Below are 17,927 nucleotides of genomic sequence, written 5' to 3' on the forward strand. Positions count from 1 at the left end.
GTGGAAGTACTTGGAAGGCTGATGCATAAGAATTTGTTGGGGTTGCATGGATTCTATGCAGGTAGAGGTGGTGGACTGGCTCGAGGGTAGCATTGGGAGGAGAAGAAAAGAGATTCCAAATTTAAGTCACACAATGGAGATGATAAATATGAAGAAAACTATGGAGAGATTAGAAGAACATCAATGGAGCCGATGAAAACTTTCACCAAGCACCTCAATTTTCTTCCTATCTTCAATCCCCTTTTTCCTTGAATAAGAAAACCCAAACTTTCACCAAGCACCTCAATTTTCTTCCTATATTCAATCCCCTTTTTCCTTGAATAAGAAAACCCTAATATTGCAGCACAATTGTAACATCCCGGATATTATGAATTTTAATAAAATAAAGAAAAGTAAAATAATTATAAACATTCTTTGAATTCTCGCAAAAAGAGTTAAATCTAGCTCCCCAAGGTTTGAACCCATGACCATACTAATGCCAAGTCAAAGCTAAACCACCAAGCCAATTCACATACTTTTAAAATCATGTTATCACCCAACACGACCATGTACAATATTAAAATTAATAATAAATCAAACAACACATATTTGGCATACATAGGACTCAAACCCAAGTCCTCCCACACAACCAAAGTACTCTTAATCAGTTGAGCTAGTACTTTTCCACATCATATCCATCAGAATTTAATGTTATAAATACACTACTTACCTGCATTTATTAATTAATTAATTATTTAATTAATTAAATTATGCGGATCTTACAACAATCAAAATTCAATCTTTGTTCACTACAAAAACTCTCTTCGAAGACTTTTTTAATAATTTAATTATTAAACAACACTAACTCCACATCACTATTTTTCACTTTACCTAGTCATTATTTATAAGTACAAGAACTTTGCCTTGTCACTCTTCCCTTAACACCATTTAACCCAATTTAACAGAAAGGATACGATTGATACCATTTTTTAAAAATAGGAACCTAATTGAGACTTTTAAAAATAAAGGGACCAAATTGATATTTTCTTACAAAATTTGGGACCAAAGGCATAAAATAACCTCTCATTTTACATATAGAATGCTCTTCTATTATGTTTTTCGCATTTGAAAATTATGAAATAAAATTTGTTTTGCGAGTTGAGTGTTGAGAATTTGATTTTGTTTTTGGATTGGGTAATTATCTTCAAGATTTTTTTTCTACTAGGAATCCAAATGTCAATTTAAGTCTCTCATTAAGTAGAAATTAAAAGGTTGGGCAACATATAAGAAAAAAAATACTCACAAACTCATTCTTTTAAGGTTTTGGATTGGAGGTGATGTTATAGTCTCTCATATAGGTTTTCTCATTACTTATTGGTATTAAATTTCCTTGATGAATCTCTCCTAGAATGATCCAACTTCTTTAAATTGTAAATCATTGTTCAACTCATTTTTAGATAGATTTAAGGTGTTTCGTTGTTTCCTTTTTTTTTTTCTTATCATGTCCATTTTGAGTGTTCATTTTTACCTTTTATTTTCCCTGGTAAAACTATACATTTATGTTCTTGGTTGAGTTCTTAATTCAAATCCTTAAAAGAAATGATGAATTCTTTACATCATAAAGAGGACATCATCCTAATGCTACCAACCAAATTTTGGAAATCCATTTACAATGATTAGGTGAAAAGGAATATGGTAGCTTATTTGACAATAAGATGTTAAAATGAGTTAACCAGACTCACATGGGTAACTTATCATTGATTAAGTTATAAACGAGTCAACTCAACTTGACTCACTTTTTAGTGACGCTTGGTAGATTAAGAGGATTGACTTATTTAAGTATATTTTTGTAAAGCCCACTTTTGTTTTTAAAATTTTTTGGTCTGGTTTAATTAGAGAGCCCAAGGCCAGCCCACTTTTTTTCCGAAGTCCCCTTCAACTGCTCACTTACTTTCCATTTTGTCTCCTCAACCCAAAACAGCTCACTCTCTTTCTCCTCTTTCTGAAGTAGAAGCTGAGCTAGGGCATTTGTGAAACCCTCCTTCGAGCTAACGGAATGTCCTTTCCTCCACGTAAGTCGAACCCCAACTTCTATTGTTCTCCTTTTCCAACTTTATGGTGTTGGTTTAGTTTTAGGGTCTACCTTAGAGTCTCATTTTTCGTCAATTTGTGTTCATGCTTTTCAACTTCTTAGTCTGTTTTGGAGTTGCAGTGTTCCTCTCCATCTAGGGCTCTCTCCTTATCAAGAGTAGTAGCATTTTTCAAAGTAAGGGAAGCTAGGGTTTTTCACGTTTTTTAAGCATCTTACATGTTTTTGGTTCTATTTCATGTTTAAAATGTTGATTTGTTGTTTGTGATGGTATGAAAATGATTTTTATGTTGTATGGTTTGGCATTTCTTATGTTGCGTGTAGGAGCAGGAGAGAAATTGTTATTCTTGCCCAAGCAAGAATCCTCTAGCCTAAGCGAGAGTAGTAGAGAACTCCCAGTTGCTTCTGTGACTATGCATGTATAATGGAATATTGTGGATTGTGTTTGATGTGTTTAGCATGAGATGATAATGTTCTGAGATAATATGTGAATTACATGTGGGAATTTCATGGAGAAATCCCTTGAGTGATAAAATGGTGTGTGTGATGACTTAATAATTCAAGTAAGGTTGCATCCTAACACTATAATGAATTAGCTAGACTCACTTAGAGTAGACTAATTCGTGTGATGAGAGTAGTAGGAGGTCCTAGTCTTTGGCAGGATAATGGCCTTAGATGATCATGGACTAACCTTGTGTGTGGTAGGGTGAAACCCATTGGCAATGGCTATGCAAAGCAGTAGAGGCCACCACAAGTGCAAGCAAGCAATGAATTTGATTTCATTACACATATCCGGATAATTGAGTTAGAGGGTCTTTCATGGTTTGTTATCATATGTTGCTTGTGTTTAATAAATTGCTTGCTTATTTATATCTTAAAGTTATTTTTTCTAGCTTACCCTTTCTCTTTATGCATGTTTCTTGTTTGGTTTTCCTTTTTGCAATGATCACCTATATTGGTGTGAGCAGATGCGGAGACCCCTGGTGATCACCATGATGATGGAGATGCTACGGTGTAGTTTAGCTATGTTGGATCTTGATCATTGTTGAGCCTCTTTTGAAGAATTTTTTATTTGTAATTCCTTGCTCTGTTGAGCAATCCCTTTGCCAAATTGTTTTGCATTTTAAGACATGTTTATGGCATTGTTATGTGTCTTTGGTATTCCTTTTTCAATATAATTTGGGATAACTGTAATGGTAAATCCTTACATACTTTATGTCGCATGCTCTATTTTATTATAATATGTGATATTTTGTTTATTAGAATTTATCTATTAAATAGGATGTCACAATTTGGTTCTTTCAACTTATTTGACATATTTATGGTAGTACAATCAAATTAGATTTATTTCATCCACCTATCTATAGGATTACAATGATGGTGTTAATCTATTTTACTAAACATTAACTACAATTATGAAATGATATTATAAAGATAGTAAATAAAAATCAAAGTTTTAACTTATATAATTAAACAAACAAATAAATTAATCCAAATCATTTAAATACTATTGAACAACTTTATAGTCTTGAAAAGATTAAAGTGATAACCAATATAATTTAAAATAATTAATAGTTATAATGAAAAAACAATTAGAAATTATAAATAATTGTTGTTATGGGTTAGGTCATCTCGCCTTTATTCTGATTCAAATTTATTAAACTCGTAGGTTAACTAAACCAATTCAATTTGATCGATACTAAAAACAATCGATCCAACTTGACTATAACTTTTGGTGAAATGAATTAACTCGTAATATTTAAACTCATTTTAACACTCATCAGTTAATTTTGTGTGGGTGTACCCTAACCTTGTGTTTGGATGAAGCATTTCAACAATTTTAAGAAATTAAAATATATTGCGTTTGAAATTCTTGCAATTGAATTCCTTTCATTTTCTAAATAATCTATTTGGATAAAGTAATTGGAATACTTTACTTTCAATTTCTTGTTTGGATAAAATAATTGAATTTCTCATATGAGATAAATTTTCATTTTAATAATATTTATTTTAATATATAAAGTTTGAAATTAAATTTAACAAACATAATTGTCAACTTAAAATATTTAAATTCGGTCAAATTTCGATCGAGCTGACTCGACCAAATTCAGCCAAATTTTGGTCGACATAAACTTAGTCCAATTTGGCCAAATTTAGGTTAAAGCCAACTCGGTCACATTCAGCCAAATTTCAACTGGTGCTGACTCGACCAAATTTTTCCAAATTTCGATCACGGTCGGTCGGACCTGTTTGGATCGTCGGGCTGATCAGTCCCATTTGGGTCATCGGGCCGGTCAAACCCGTTAAGGTCGTTAACCCATCCCAAACTGTCTAGGTCATTAGCCCCCTAGCTCGTTTGGGTCATCGGGCACGCTAGACCTGTTTGGGTTGTCGGGTCCATTTGGGTCATCTAGCCCGCCTGGCCCGTCTGTGTCGTCAAGCCCGTTTTGGTAATCAGATCCGCCCGACCCGCCTTGATCGTCGTCCCGTTCAACCTGTCTTTGTTGTCGAGCCTACCTAGCCTTTCTAGATCGTCAGGCTGACTCGGTTCGTGTATGTCATCGGGCTAGCCTGACCCGTCTAGGTCATTTGGGTCGTCTTGGCCAAATTGACACCTCTAATCTTGAACAATGAGGAATTTAACAAATTTCTCAATTTCAATTTTCTTCCTTTTTGAGTGAATTTCAAATTCTACTATTTTAGTTATTTGGAATACCGTCTTAAAATTTCTCAATTTCAATTTCCTTCTAATTTCCTCATCCAAACAAGTCATTTTACTTAAAAGAAATTCAAATTCTCCAAATAAATAAATTAATCTTTTAAATTGTCTTATCCAAACACACCATAAGGGATAAAGTCGAAGGGTAGATCCTAAGCTTTAACATAAGTTCAAAGGCCCAAATGGCTTAATGATGAAACTTTGGACATCTTAACTATATTAGACGTGTCTTGTGATAAAAATGTTACACAAATCCACGTTGTGATAAAAATATTACACAAATCCATATCACGAAAGTAATTTTAAGATTGTGGAATTTTCATACCTAGTACATAATTGCTCGCACAGTGTACGGTGAATTACATCTAAAAGTAGCTTGTGAAAGGATTAGAGAGTCCATGTCACATATATCTATCACAAATGAACCTTTGAAGTGGATTAGAAGACAAACCTTAATGTTGTGTTTGAATGAGGTAATTTAGAAGGATAATTCATTTATTTGAAGAATTTGAAATTCTTTACCCTGAAATGACTTGTTTGGATAAAATGAATACAAAGAAATTCAAATTTAAGGAATTTTGGAAGGTATTTTAAATGAATAAAATAGAAGAATTTTAAATACCCTTAAAACTATAAGAAATTTGAAATTCGACTCATTTTCACTCCACTATCACTCCACTCATGAAGGTAAAGTCGAGACAATCAAGACCAAGGGTCGAGCCAAGTCGGCTCGACCCAGGCCGAAGTTTGAGCCAAGTCGAAGGTCAAGCTGAGTGACAATGCTCATTTTTTTACCTATTTTTATGTGTCTATTATCATGAATAAATCAACTCTTTCGTAGATTTTATCTTCTTTTATCCTCGAGTTTAATATGTTTTATATTTTAGTTATTTTTTGTTTGTTTTATCTCTAATCTCTTTGTTTAAGTGTGTGAAATAACCAAGTGATAACGTCCATTTTTACCTATTTTTGTGTGTCTACTATCATGAATAAATTAACTTTTTCCTAGCTTTTATATTGTTTTATCCTCAAGTTTAGTGTTTTTTGTATTTTAGTTGTATTGTGTATGTTTTACCTCTAATATCTTTTTTAAGTGTGTGAAATAAATAAGTAGGGAGCAATTCTAGTGGAGGAAAACAAGCAAGAACTCAAGGGATGTTGTTTTGGACAGGAAAAGATCAATTTCGAGCAAATACCTGCATCGGGTGCCACTAGGATGCCCAATGTTGTAAATACATATTGTATTCAAATTACCTAGGGCTGAGCGCCATCAACCTCGACACAGGTAGCATTGAGTGGTAAAAAAACGCCTAATTAATGCGAAAGAACTTGTGTTGAGCATCATTTTAATAGAGGCCATTGGTTTGTATTTTTACTAATAATGCCCAATGCCAATTAAGTCGAGTCAAGTGGACCTAGTCCGAAGGTAGAACTGATTCGGCCCAGGCTGAAGGTCTAGTCGAGTCAGTCAAAATTAAAGGTCGGACCGAGTTAGCCTGTACCGAAGGTTAGGCCTAGTCAACCCAGGTTGAATTTTCAAGAATTGATTGGACTTCCAGTCGAGACAAGTCGTCTTAGAACGAAAATCGAGCTAACTCAACTCGAGCTTAAGGATAGAGTCAAGTATATCTTAAAATAGAAACTAAATTATTTTATCAAAACAAAAAAATTAAAATCTAAGATATTTTAATTACTCAAGTCAAATAAACTATTTAAAAAATAAATAGATCTCAATTATAAATAATTCAAATATTATGTATTTTAATTCCATTCTTGAAAACACAAGTTAAAGTAAATTACACTTATTATTATATATGGGTTTTAATTGTAATCCTCGACCAATTTTAACTTTGTTTTTTGTACAATACGTTTTGCATGTTGAAGACCCGCATTTATAAATTTATTTAAATTCAAGAAAAAGATTTTTCATGCATGAAAGAAAATGAATGCACCAAATCAACGTAAGTTTTAAATGTATAGAAGCAGTTTCAATCTAATACTTTGTAAAAGTTTAACTCATGTTTATCAAATGTTGGTTATCTATAGTAATATTAGTATAATAATTCTAAACTAAATAAATTGGTTAAAAATCCTTTTCAAAATGTTTTTACTTTAAATATAAGCCTGTTCAAGAAAGAATGTTGCACATGATATTTTTGTATTGGTTCAATCTATGATATTTTTTATTGGTTCATTCTATGTAGGATTTCACTAAAAATAGTAGAGAAAATAGAAGTTTTTACTTTTCTTTAAACTCTTCCACGTGGATTTAAGAATTTTCTTTTCTTGTATAATTGTCAACCTTTTTATTTTTGTTCTGTCTAGGATTTATACTCATATTTGACTTAAACAACCATCAACTTTGGTACAAGAGATTTATTAGATAAGTTTATTGATAATCCTTTTTATATGATACCAATTAGCTATTTTATTTGTACTCAATCCCATACTTAAACTCATTTAGATTTGAGACTCTAAGAGTGCTCTTTAGAAATATCGATTCCTTTATTACAACTCCGTGATTCTTTCCCTTCCTTTCCCTTGTCTTCATATAAGGATTCTTTATAAAATTCATGTGCTTCAATCTAGCAATTTATGACAATTGGAACTCATTCAAACTAAAAAAAAGAAAAGAAAATATCATTGTATGACCTGCCCCTTCACAAAAGTTGTAGTTTGATTGACTTCCTCGTTGTTGTTTTTTTGTCCTACTAGCCCTTATTAATCAATTTCATTTTCTAACCATGCTTTTAATTTACATAAAATTTGTGTTCATGTTGCAATTTTTTTATATTGAAAATGCATTACCAATTTTATATACTTTTGATTTCCTTACTTGTGCTTTTGAATCAAGTCATATGCTTTTAACACATTTAAAAAGAATGTTAAAATATTTTTTTGTCTTAATTTTCATCAAGTTTTGTCAAATCAGTCCTAATTTTGTTTTTGTACTCAAATAGGTCCAAATTTTCATCAATTTTGTTCAATTTGGTCCTTTTTTTGTTAACATCATTTAAATCATTAACGACCATGAACAGTGACTGTCACATGTCACTTTGTGTTTTTTTTTATTGTACACGTGTCAACCTAGTAACGTATCACGTGGCAGAGTCAATGTTTTATGGTTTAATGATTGGGATGGTACCCACTTTGGTAGAGGTGTGTCAATCTGGTATCCACTTTTAAAAAGTGTCAATTGCATCCCATCTTTTGAAAAAGTGTTTCAATTAGGTCCCTATCAGATGGAGTTGACTAACGCCGTTAACGATGTGCCACGTGTTAGTCTGTGGTTTTTTTTATTTTTTTTTTAAATTTTTTAAATTTTTTTAAATTTTTTGAAAAAAAATATATGCCACGTGTCAGGTCCCTGTGTGTGGCACATGGCATTGTCAGTGTCACGTGACATTGCAATGCCACGTGTTAGTGTCACTATCAGATGTCTTTGTGTTGATTTCGATTTAGTCCTCATATATGTCTTTTTGTTTCAATTTTTTTGACCTAATTTTTTTAATAATTAAAATCCATTTTTTTTAATTAAAAGTAATTAAGTATAATTTTTTTACAAAAATTAAGTATTTGATATTTATATTAAAATTTAGTGGTAAAAGTCATTTTTAATAAAAAAATAGTATAAAATAGAAATTTTGGATTAAAATTAGTAAGAGACAATATTGTTCTATTTTGGAAAAAAAAATAATAATTAACAAAACATGAGTACTTAATAACAAAGATAATTAATAAAGTAATATGTTAAAAAGTCATTTTTAATAAAAAAATATTAGTATAACATTTATACAAATAATAAATTTGGTCTGAAATTGAGAGAAACAATATAAATATTACTACTTAATTTTGTAAAAATATTTATACCTAATTAGTTTTAATCTTATTAAAAATGGATTACAAAAATATTTTAATTATTAAAAAAAAATTGGGACAAAATTGAATCAGATACACATAAGTAGGTACTAAATTGAAACAAAAATACATATATGGGAACTAAATCGAAATCAACATAATGACATCTGATAGTGATACTAACACGTGGCACTGACAATGGCATGTGTCACACATAGGGACCTAACACGTGGCATTTTTTTTCAAAAAATTTAAAAATATAAAAAAAATTAAAAAGAAATCAAAAAAACCACAGACTGACACGTGGCACGTCGTTAACGACGTTAGTCAACTCCGTATGAAAGGGACCTAATTGAAACACTTTTTTCAAAAGTTGGGATGCAATTGACATTTTTTTAAAAACGGGTACCAGATTGACACACATCTACCAAAGTGGGTACCATCCGAGTAATTAAACCATGTTTTATATTCAATTTGCTCCTTATATTTGTTATTTTTGTTCAATTTAATCCCAATTTAGTCCCTGTCGGAGATTAGACCAAGTTTAATTTTTATATAAAAGTTATAATGATATGAATTTTAATATATTATATAAAATATTTAATTAAAAATGTGAATTTTAATATAAAAATTAAATTTAGTTTTAATTTGGAAAGGGACAAAATTGGATCATGTTAACAAAAATTGGGACTAAATTGAAAAAAAAAATAATGAATATAGGAACCAAATTAAATATAAAACATTGACTCTGATACATGACACGTTGGGTTGACACGAGGACATTTACAAAAAAATTTAAAAAATTATAAAAAAATTATAAAAAAATTATAAAAAAAATAAAAAAACCACGAAGTGACATGTAGCAGTCAATGTTCATGGCGCTAATGGTTTAAACGGTATTAGCATAAAATGACCAAATTGAATAAATTGACGAAAATTAGAACATATTTGAACACAACAAAAAATAGGACTGATTTGACAAAACTTGACAAAAATTGGAAAAAAGGTATTTTAACCCAACTAAATAGTTATAATTGTTTAGTTTAAAAATAAGTCTCCCTTTATTATAAGAGTTAGTATTTTATTGAAAGAGATGGTTGGTTTTCTTGCATAAACCTTTGAATTTTATTTATTGAGTTGTTAAAGGACGAACATGAATAGTAAAAACAGTGTTTTGCAGAGGTGACAAGACAATGATAATAATTTGAACTATTATAAACAAACTTTACTATATTTGTTTTCTATAGTAGTTATTCCTTCACCTTACTACACCTCTATGTTTTGACAATATATTCAAAGAAGTCATCGTGAAGGCCCATCTAACTTTGATTTTAGGAATAAAATGCTAAATTATCAAATATATTTCCATTTTTCATTTGTTTTATAAGTTGTTGGGCTTTTTAAACACTTATTGTGAGAAGAAGAAGAAGAAGAAGAAGAAGAAAGGAAGGAAGGTGTCGTCTGCACGAGTTTGAGCAAAATTGTTGGTTTGAAGTGAAATTTGTGTTGCTATTGTCCTACAAAATGTTAGTTTTTTGTGTTTTGAATTGTATTTACTTATGTATTTAAGCTGTTGAGTTTTCAATTGAGTATTGGCCATATAAATAGAGCAAAGGTGGATTATACTTCTCATTCATTTAGTTAATTAAAATATTTTCCTTATATACTAAAAATTAATTAATTAAATATCTTACAAGTATCAGACGGGCTCCAAGTGCTTTTAATTTTTAAAATTTAATAGTTAGCGAGGGCTTACCCCACGCTAGTACCAATGTTTCGTTAAAGAAAAAAAACTGGCGAGATTTGGTCCTTTTGAAGGCTGGTGGGATTTGACATATGGAAGTTGTTAAGAATAGTGTGGGCTTGACCCTAATTTGAGTCAACTGTGACAACCCACCCTAAAGTGTTTTTGCTTCCATGGTTAGAGAATGGGTAGTTTCCCACGTAAAACCGATGCTTTAACATGGGTATTTTCATTTTGCATGCGTTTTACTAGGACTCTAATATATGTTTTTCTTGTAGTGATAAATTCTTAACCATGTTACAAGAAAATATTAAAAATAACATAACTCGCACAATAGAGAAAAGTTAAAGAAGAATATGTGAAAAATATAGGCTAAAACAAATTCTATGTCTGTTGTTAAAGAAATTGATGTATAAGCATTTTTTATGTTGATTCTTTTAAAACCCATCTCGACTCCAAATGTGTTGAAATAATATTGTTAGGGACAATCACCCTATTCAAGGTATTGTCCATTGTGAAGTTCAAAGCTTATGTTACAATTTTGTCCTTAAAATGTGTCTCTTAATGAATTTCATTTATGAGCTCCAACTCTAACCTCAAATAATCATTATTTTTACTGTTATAAAATTTTTTGCCTTTGCTAGGAGGCCCCTCCAAGCTCGACTGGAATTATGATATATGACCTATATGTCAATCAAAACCATGTTTCTTATGTTGACAAATGGGGAATAGAAATGTAACCCCATAGTATGCTAAGTATTTTCCTCGGTCCAAAGACCTTTAGGTTTCTTAAGCTTTTTCTTAAGTTCTCTCGATATAATCATATTAGTCGCTTTCACCTGACCAATTTTTTTAGGATGTTCAACAAAGGACACCTAGTACTTTATACCTCGAGCTGTTGTAAAAACTACTCAAATCCTTTATCTATAAATTGCCACCATTATATGTAACAATAGAATATGATAAGCCATGTCGAATTAGCATTTTTTGAAAAAGGAATTTGTGTACTTGTTGGGTAGTGATAATCCATAATGGTTCAACTTCTATCTACTTGGTAAAATAAGCAACAACTATTATATAAATATTTTACTTATCCTTGTGCAAGTGGAAACGAGCCAAGTATGGCCATTCCTCGTGTTGTAAAATGTTATGGGTAGTTATTATGTGTTTTTACTCTTCCAAGGGTACGAGATGAAGAGGATCAAATTTCATACATTTTTGGCACCGTTTACTGAAATCATGAGCATCCTTTCAATGCCTGACTCTCAAAACTTTGAAAGCCATACATTGAGCTCTAATATTTATTCCACATATGCCTTTATGAAGTCTTGCCAAGACATATCTAGCTTGATCTTCACCTAAACACTTCAACAAAGGGGGGGAAATCCTAGACAAAAAAGCTCTTCATTATACATAGTATAAAATAATGTTTGTCAACAAATCTTCTTCGCTTTTGTAACATCTTTAGGCAAAATGTCATTAGTTAAAAAATTAATAATCAAGATTTACTTGTAAGATGTCATCATGGTCCTAACTTGGAGTATTTTCTGTTTCCTGGATGAGGGTTCCATGCTGCTTAAAAAATTGATAATCAATGTCATCCAGCTTGGTCTATCAAGATTTACCTGCAAGATGTCATCATGGTCCTAACTTGGAGTACTTTGTGTTTCCTGGATGATGGTTCCATGTTGCTTAGCCTTTTTCGTGTTTGGTAATTTTGATAAAATTTCAACTCAATCATTTTGCTCTATTATGATGTCAAACTAGTGGAGTTTTAAACTAAAATGTTCTCTCCAAGATCTCAGCAAAAGGTTAGTCTTTAACCTTTACCATACTCCTTTCTTTCCTCTTTATTGAAGAAGGTCTTGTAAGTTCAAATCAAGGGTTAAGCATCTTCTTAATGTTAAGGATAAAGTCCACATTGAGATTTTAAAGAATCTTCTAAGGTCATTGAGTAGCAAGGGTCTCCTTAGCGTACCTCCTGTCGAGGATTCCACATCTCTTCTTTTAGGTAAGGTTCATGTCACTAGTGAAAAAAAATTCTTTTTATATCGACTATTTAGAGTTAATTACATCGGTTTTGGACCCAATGTAGATATTACTGATGTAGTAAGTATAACACTTTTTAAATCAATTGTAGAACAACTGATTTAATATATGGCATTGAAGTGGGAAAAAAAATCCTCCATTCATCTCCCTCGTGCACATCACCACACATAGAAATGAGGGGGCACACAATATCTTCCAGCCACTCATCATCCTCCATTCATTCAGAGAGCACAACAACAAAAAAAGAGGCTAGAGATTATAGAGCACAAATGTTTTTCAGAGCACGAAAAATTCTTACATAGAAAGGCACAATACCAACAAGCAATAATTAGAACCCTAAACCCTAAGGTTACACGTCTCTATTTAGCTACAGGAAGAAGAAACCAAAGACCCACCTTCATACCACCCACAATGGCTACCAAAACAAGAAAACCACATTCCTAATAGGGGCATCAGTGATGACACGAGCAAGAGACTAAGCGAGAGATGTGACGAGCTTCTTGAGAGACCTCCACGAATGTGGTTGTGACGACAACAAGAGGGGCTCCGCTAGTTGGTCGTGAACGACGACAAGAGAATATTCAAAATGCTTGGAAATCATAATGCAGACAACAAGAACAGTACAAAGCAAAAAATAGTGAGAACGAGGGAGGAAATGGAGTGAAAAAAACTACAAAACGCTGCCATGGAATAAGGGTGAAACGAAGAAGACAAAGCGCAAAAAGAGAAGTATGAAACATATGTGCAACGCGAGTATGAAAATAGGAAATACTACATTAGTTCTTAGTCTTCACCGATGTAGTCTTCTTTTTTTAATCTGAGAAACATACTACATTGGTTCTCCAAACCAATTGATATAGTATCTTTACTTTTTTAAATTTTTTATTTTTTTAAAAAAGAAATAAATATATAACATCAATTCTCAAAATAACCGATACAAAATCCTTTTATTACATCGGTTCAAGAATCAATCCATGTAATTATGATATGGATTAATTATTTGTTTTATTATCTTTAGAATATAATGAAGTGAAATTACATTGCTGAAAATTGAAGTTCCATGTTAACTAGTCACCCTAAAAGAAATATTAATAAGTACATTTTTATAACTAAATTTGGACGTAAATTTTAACCAAACAAAATTATTTTTTATTAAATACATATAATTTTATTATTCAATAAAATGCATAGCCAATAACCTTTCAATTAAAAAATAATGACCTAATTTCTTTAGTTATATCCTTACTAAACTATATACTTTTTATTTTTTAAATTATATGTTTGACACATAAAAATGAAGAGATACAAACATGAAGACGTACTTTCGCACGTAACACATAAATGAGATAAATATTTATTTTACAAGTTAATTTTCTTAAAGAATCAATCCTAAATTACTCTGTAAAAATTATTAATAAGTTTTTTAAACAAGTAGTTTATCATAAAAAAAAATCGATTTAGTCTCAAAGCATATGGTATTACTCAAATGACATTAAACTTGAATCTCTTAACTTAAATTTTATATTCGTTAATAAAAGAAAAACATTAAAAGAGAAAACGTAAACGGTAAAAATTAACTATGAATAAAACTGATAATATTTTGTGCTATCATGGGATAAATTTAAGTTATTTGGGAATTATAACTCTAGGTAGGTGAATTATGAGTGAAGTTATTACTAAAAAGGTAATAAATAAATCCTATAAAATTTATAAAGAGATTCCAGCAATCCAAGACCATGTTCGTATATATATATTTAATGCATTCTACATGAATTTCATCAAATACCAAAGGAGTAGGTAGAAATAGAATGTTAACAAATATCACTAACATCACTCTAAAGAATGAGACAAATATAATAAATCATTTATGCAAACTTGAATCATAAACAAAGCTGGTCCCGGAAAAAGGTGAAGAACTCCAAAATAGTAAATAATAATAATAATAATTACTAAGAAAAGAAATGTATTTATATCCCATCATCAACAAGGAATCTTTTCTATGAACCATCTAAGAACCCTAATTGGAAATTTTACAAGACTCACACCCACATTGCTCAATTCTCCACAACCCTTCCAACATGGACACAAACAACTCATTATTGACCTGCATTGCCATAACCAAAAATTATATTCAAATATAGTAATTACAAAATTTAATAAATTTATTATTCATGACAATTCATATTATACCATAAGATATTAAATAATGAATTACATTCTATCTATATGAGAGAGAGAAAAAAAAATGATGCAGAAACTCAATGAAACAGTCGTTCAAATACAAACAACAAAATATACGTAAATGTTACAAGTTTTTATTGACTCGTATTATTCAGATAAACGTGTCTGAGAAGAAATTCTCTAACGCGTAGGAATTGAATGAATATGAATGCAAAATCGGTATTGAGTTATTAAATTGGTCTTGCATATGAACCAATAAGAAAAAAAGGGAAATAAATGAGGAAGAAAGTTAAAAAAATAAGAAGAGAAAAAGCATAGAAAAGTTTGAGAAAATAGAAAAAGTTACATACCCAAGAAGCCAGATGATAGCACCTACAGGACAAAAAACCAATGAAAGCAGAGCGAAGGGTAACCCAATCACGAAACCCAATGGTCTGCACTCGCAAAATTCACCTTCCATAATTTCTCTCTCTTCTTTCTCTCTGCAGTGATTATCTTATTGGAGTGTGTTTCTCTGCGATCTGAATCTGAAGAAGACGAAGAAGAAGAAGATGAAGAGTGAAGAGAGGTTGCGAAAGGGTGTGAATGAAGGTCGTGTTGATTTCGATGTAACTTCGTTGGGAACCCCACCGTGACGAGAACTTCAATGACTTGCTATTATTCTCGCGTTGACCTTCTTCACACGCTCTTCTTTTCTGTCATTACTTTATTCACTGTGATTCGTGTTACCATGTATCGTCCTATTCCAGTGTTTCAAATTACTCGTTAACATAATTCTTTCTCCTTTTTATTCTTTGCAATTAACAAAATTAACCCTTTAAACATAATTACATTATTAATTGTTTATAGAGAAAATTACAGCTCAGTTTTTGGCCTTTTATGTTAATATTCTTACTTGTAGAAGACGTTAGTGGTCCAACATTAATGAATTTAAGGCAAAATAATAATGTATATTCTTGCGTGATTAAGAAAATATTTTTATTGTCTCATTTTACAGAATTTTATTATTATAAACAGTGATAATAATACTATATTATTCTAATTATTATAATAAAATAATTTGTATTCACTTACATAGTTTAGGTTATATATATATATATATATATATATATATATATATATATATATATATATATATATATATATATATATATATATATATATATATATATATATATATATATATATTTGTTTGTTTTCTTAATTCAAAGAAAATATATGGAAAAGAATTACTTCATATATAAAATTATTTGTTATAAAAAAAATTTTAAGTCATTATTTTTATGTTTTGTTATCGGTAGAGACATGTTATTGCTCCCTCACTCAACAATCCCTTTCATATTCTTTTTACAAATATAGATAATGAATATATAATTGATATGATTGCTATTAAAATATAATTCTTTGTTAGAATTGTAGTAATCCAAATATCAAAAGTAATTATATTCTTAATTATTATAAAATAAATTTACATTACTAAAAAACTTATATTTTCTACCATGTTTTGAATTTTTTTTAGAAAATTGCTGTCAATATTTTAGGAAAATATTTTCTATAAAACACTTTTCGTAACAAATTTTGTAAGAAATAATTGCGAATTTTATAATTTTGCAGGAAATAATTATCCACGAAGAAATTATCGGTCAATTAAAATTTTTAGAAAAAATAGCAGGAAAAAGTTTTTTTTTCCAATTTTTTTTAACAAATTTGCGACAAAATTCTCATGTAATATGAGAATTTTTAGTAGTGTTACAATTATTTTTTTTTGCTGCCAATTTTTTTGGAAAATATTTTGTATAAAACATTTTTCGCAACAAATTTTGTAGGAAATAATTGCGAATTTTATAATTTTGTAGGAAATAATTACCAATGAAGGAATTATCTGTCAATTAAAATTCTTAGAAAAATAGCAGGAAAAAGTCTTTTCTTCCAAATTTTTTTAACAAATTTGTAAAAAAAATCTCATGTAATATGACAATTTGTAGTAGTGTTACAATTAATTTTTTTTAATTGCTGCCAATTTTTTTGGAAAATATTTTGTATAAAACACTTTTCGCAACAAATTTTGTAGAAAATAATTGCGAATTTTATAATTTTGTAAGAAATAATTATTCATGAAGGAATTACCTGCCAATTAAAATTCTTAGAAAAAATAGCAAGAAAAAGTCTTTTCTTCCAAATGTTTTAATAAATTTGCAAAAAAAAAAATTCTCATGTAATATAAGAATTTTTAGTAGTGTTAATTTTTTTTTGTCTTTTATGTTATTATTGTTACGTAATGAATGAAAAACACACCAATGATGATTATTATTGAATTTAATGTAACAATTATATATATATATATATATATATATATATATATATATATATATATATATATATATAATATTTTAAACTGAGATAAAAATACTTTTAATATGTTTATTGTTTCAATTCTTAGATTTTAAAATAATATTGCAAGGATTAATAATTAAATTGTCTATTTTAAAATTAGAATTCAGGATCAAACATAATTTTGTTATTAAAGCTTTTTATTTTAATGTTAAAGCAGGAATATATATTTAATTTATCATTTTATCTTGGACACGTAATAAGGGTGACTCAAAGATTCGCTAGGTCTAAAATAAATTTAAGAATATGTTTATTTTATTTATTAATAAAAAATTTATACTAAATTGTATCAAAAAAATTTTAAATAATTATTTTTTTCAATAAATAATAATGTCAAACGGTTTAATCTTTCTTCAAATTGTTCATCTTAAATAAGTTTATATTATTTTTAGTTTTCAAAAATTTCTTCCAATTTTATCAATAATAATACATGTAATAATAATAATAATAATAATTAATATTACTTTCAATAAAATTTATAATAATATTAATATTACTAATAATTAAAAATAATAAAAATAATACTTACAGTAATTCACATATGATAATATTATTTATAATTGATATTATAGTTAAACTTATAAATCATAAATAAAAATAAATAAAACAAATTGGATATTGTAAGTTTTGAACCCACATCGTTGCATACCAAATAATAATAAAATGATTAAATAATTATAAATGTGTATGCATGTTAATGAAAGAAAATAAGTAATGTAATATTTTTGCTAGTATCTTATATTCTTAATATATAATATATTTGTATTTACAATATTTTGTTGTTTCATTCCTTTATTTGTGTTGCAGGAAAAAAAACACTAACCACTCAAGAACGGTAAAAATCAAATTATGCACCACACCTACTATTGTGAGAGGGTACGCACTATTGGAGCAACGCCCCATGAAGGATTGAACAA

General features: G+C 29.4%; 1 protein-coding gene across 1 annotated transcript; it reads right to left on the minus strand.

Annotated features, from left to right (window-relative positions):
* Positions 1-14,228: 14,228 nt before the first annotated feature.
* Positions 14,229-15,354, minus strand: LOC114170628 (signaling peptide TAXIMIN 2-like). The gene is made up of 2 exons (XM_028056147.1): positions 14,970-15,354; positions 14,229-14,542 (listed from the first exon to the last, which is right to left on the minus strand). The coding sequence occupies exons 1-2, from the start codon at positions 15,077-15,079 to the stop codon at positions 14,419-14,421; spliced, it is 234 nt and encodes a 77-aa protein (XP_027911948.1). The 5' UTR covers positions 15,080-15,354; the 3' UTR covers positions 14,229-14,418.
* Positions 15,355-17,927: the final 2,573 nt, after the last annotated feature.

Source organism: Vigna unguiculata, chromosome 11, assembly GCF_004118075.2.
Source record: "Vigna unguiculata cultivar IT97K-499-35 chromosome 11, ASM411807v1, whole genome shotgun sequence".
Classification (NCBI taxonomy): Eukaryota; Viridiplantae; Streptophyta; class Magnoliopsida; order Fabales; family Fabaceae; genus Vigna; species Vigna unguiculata.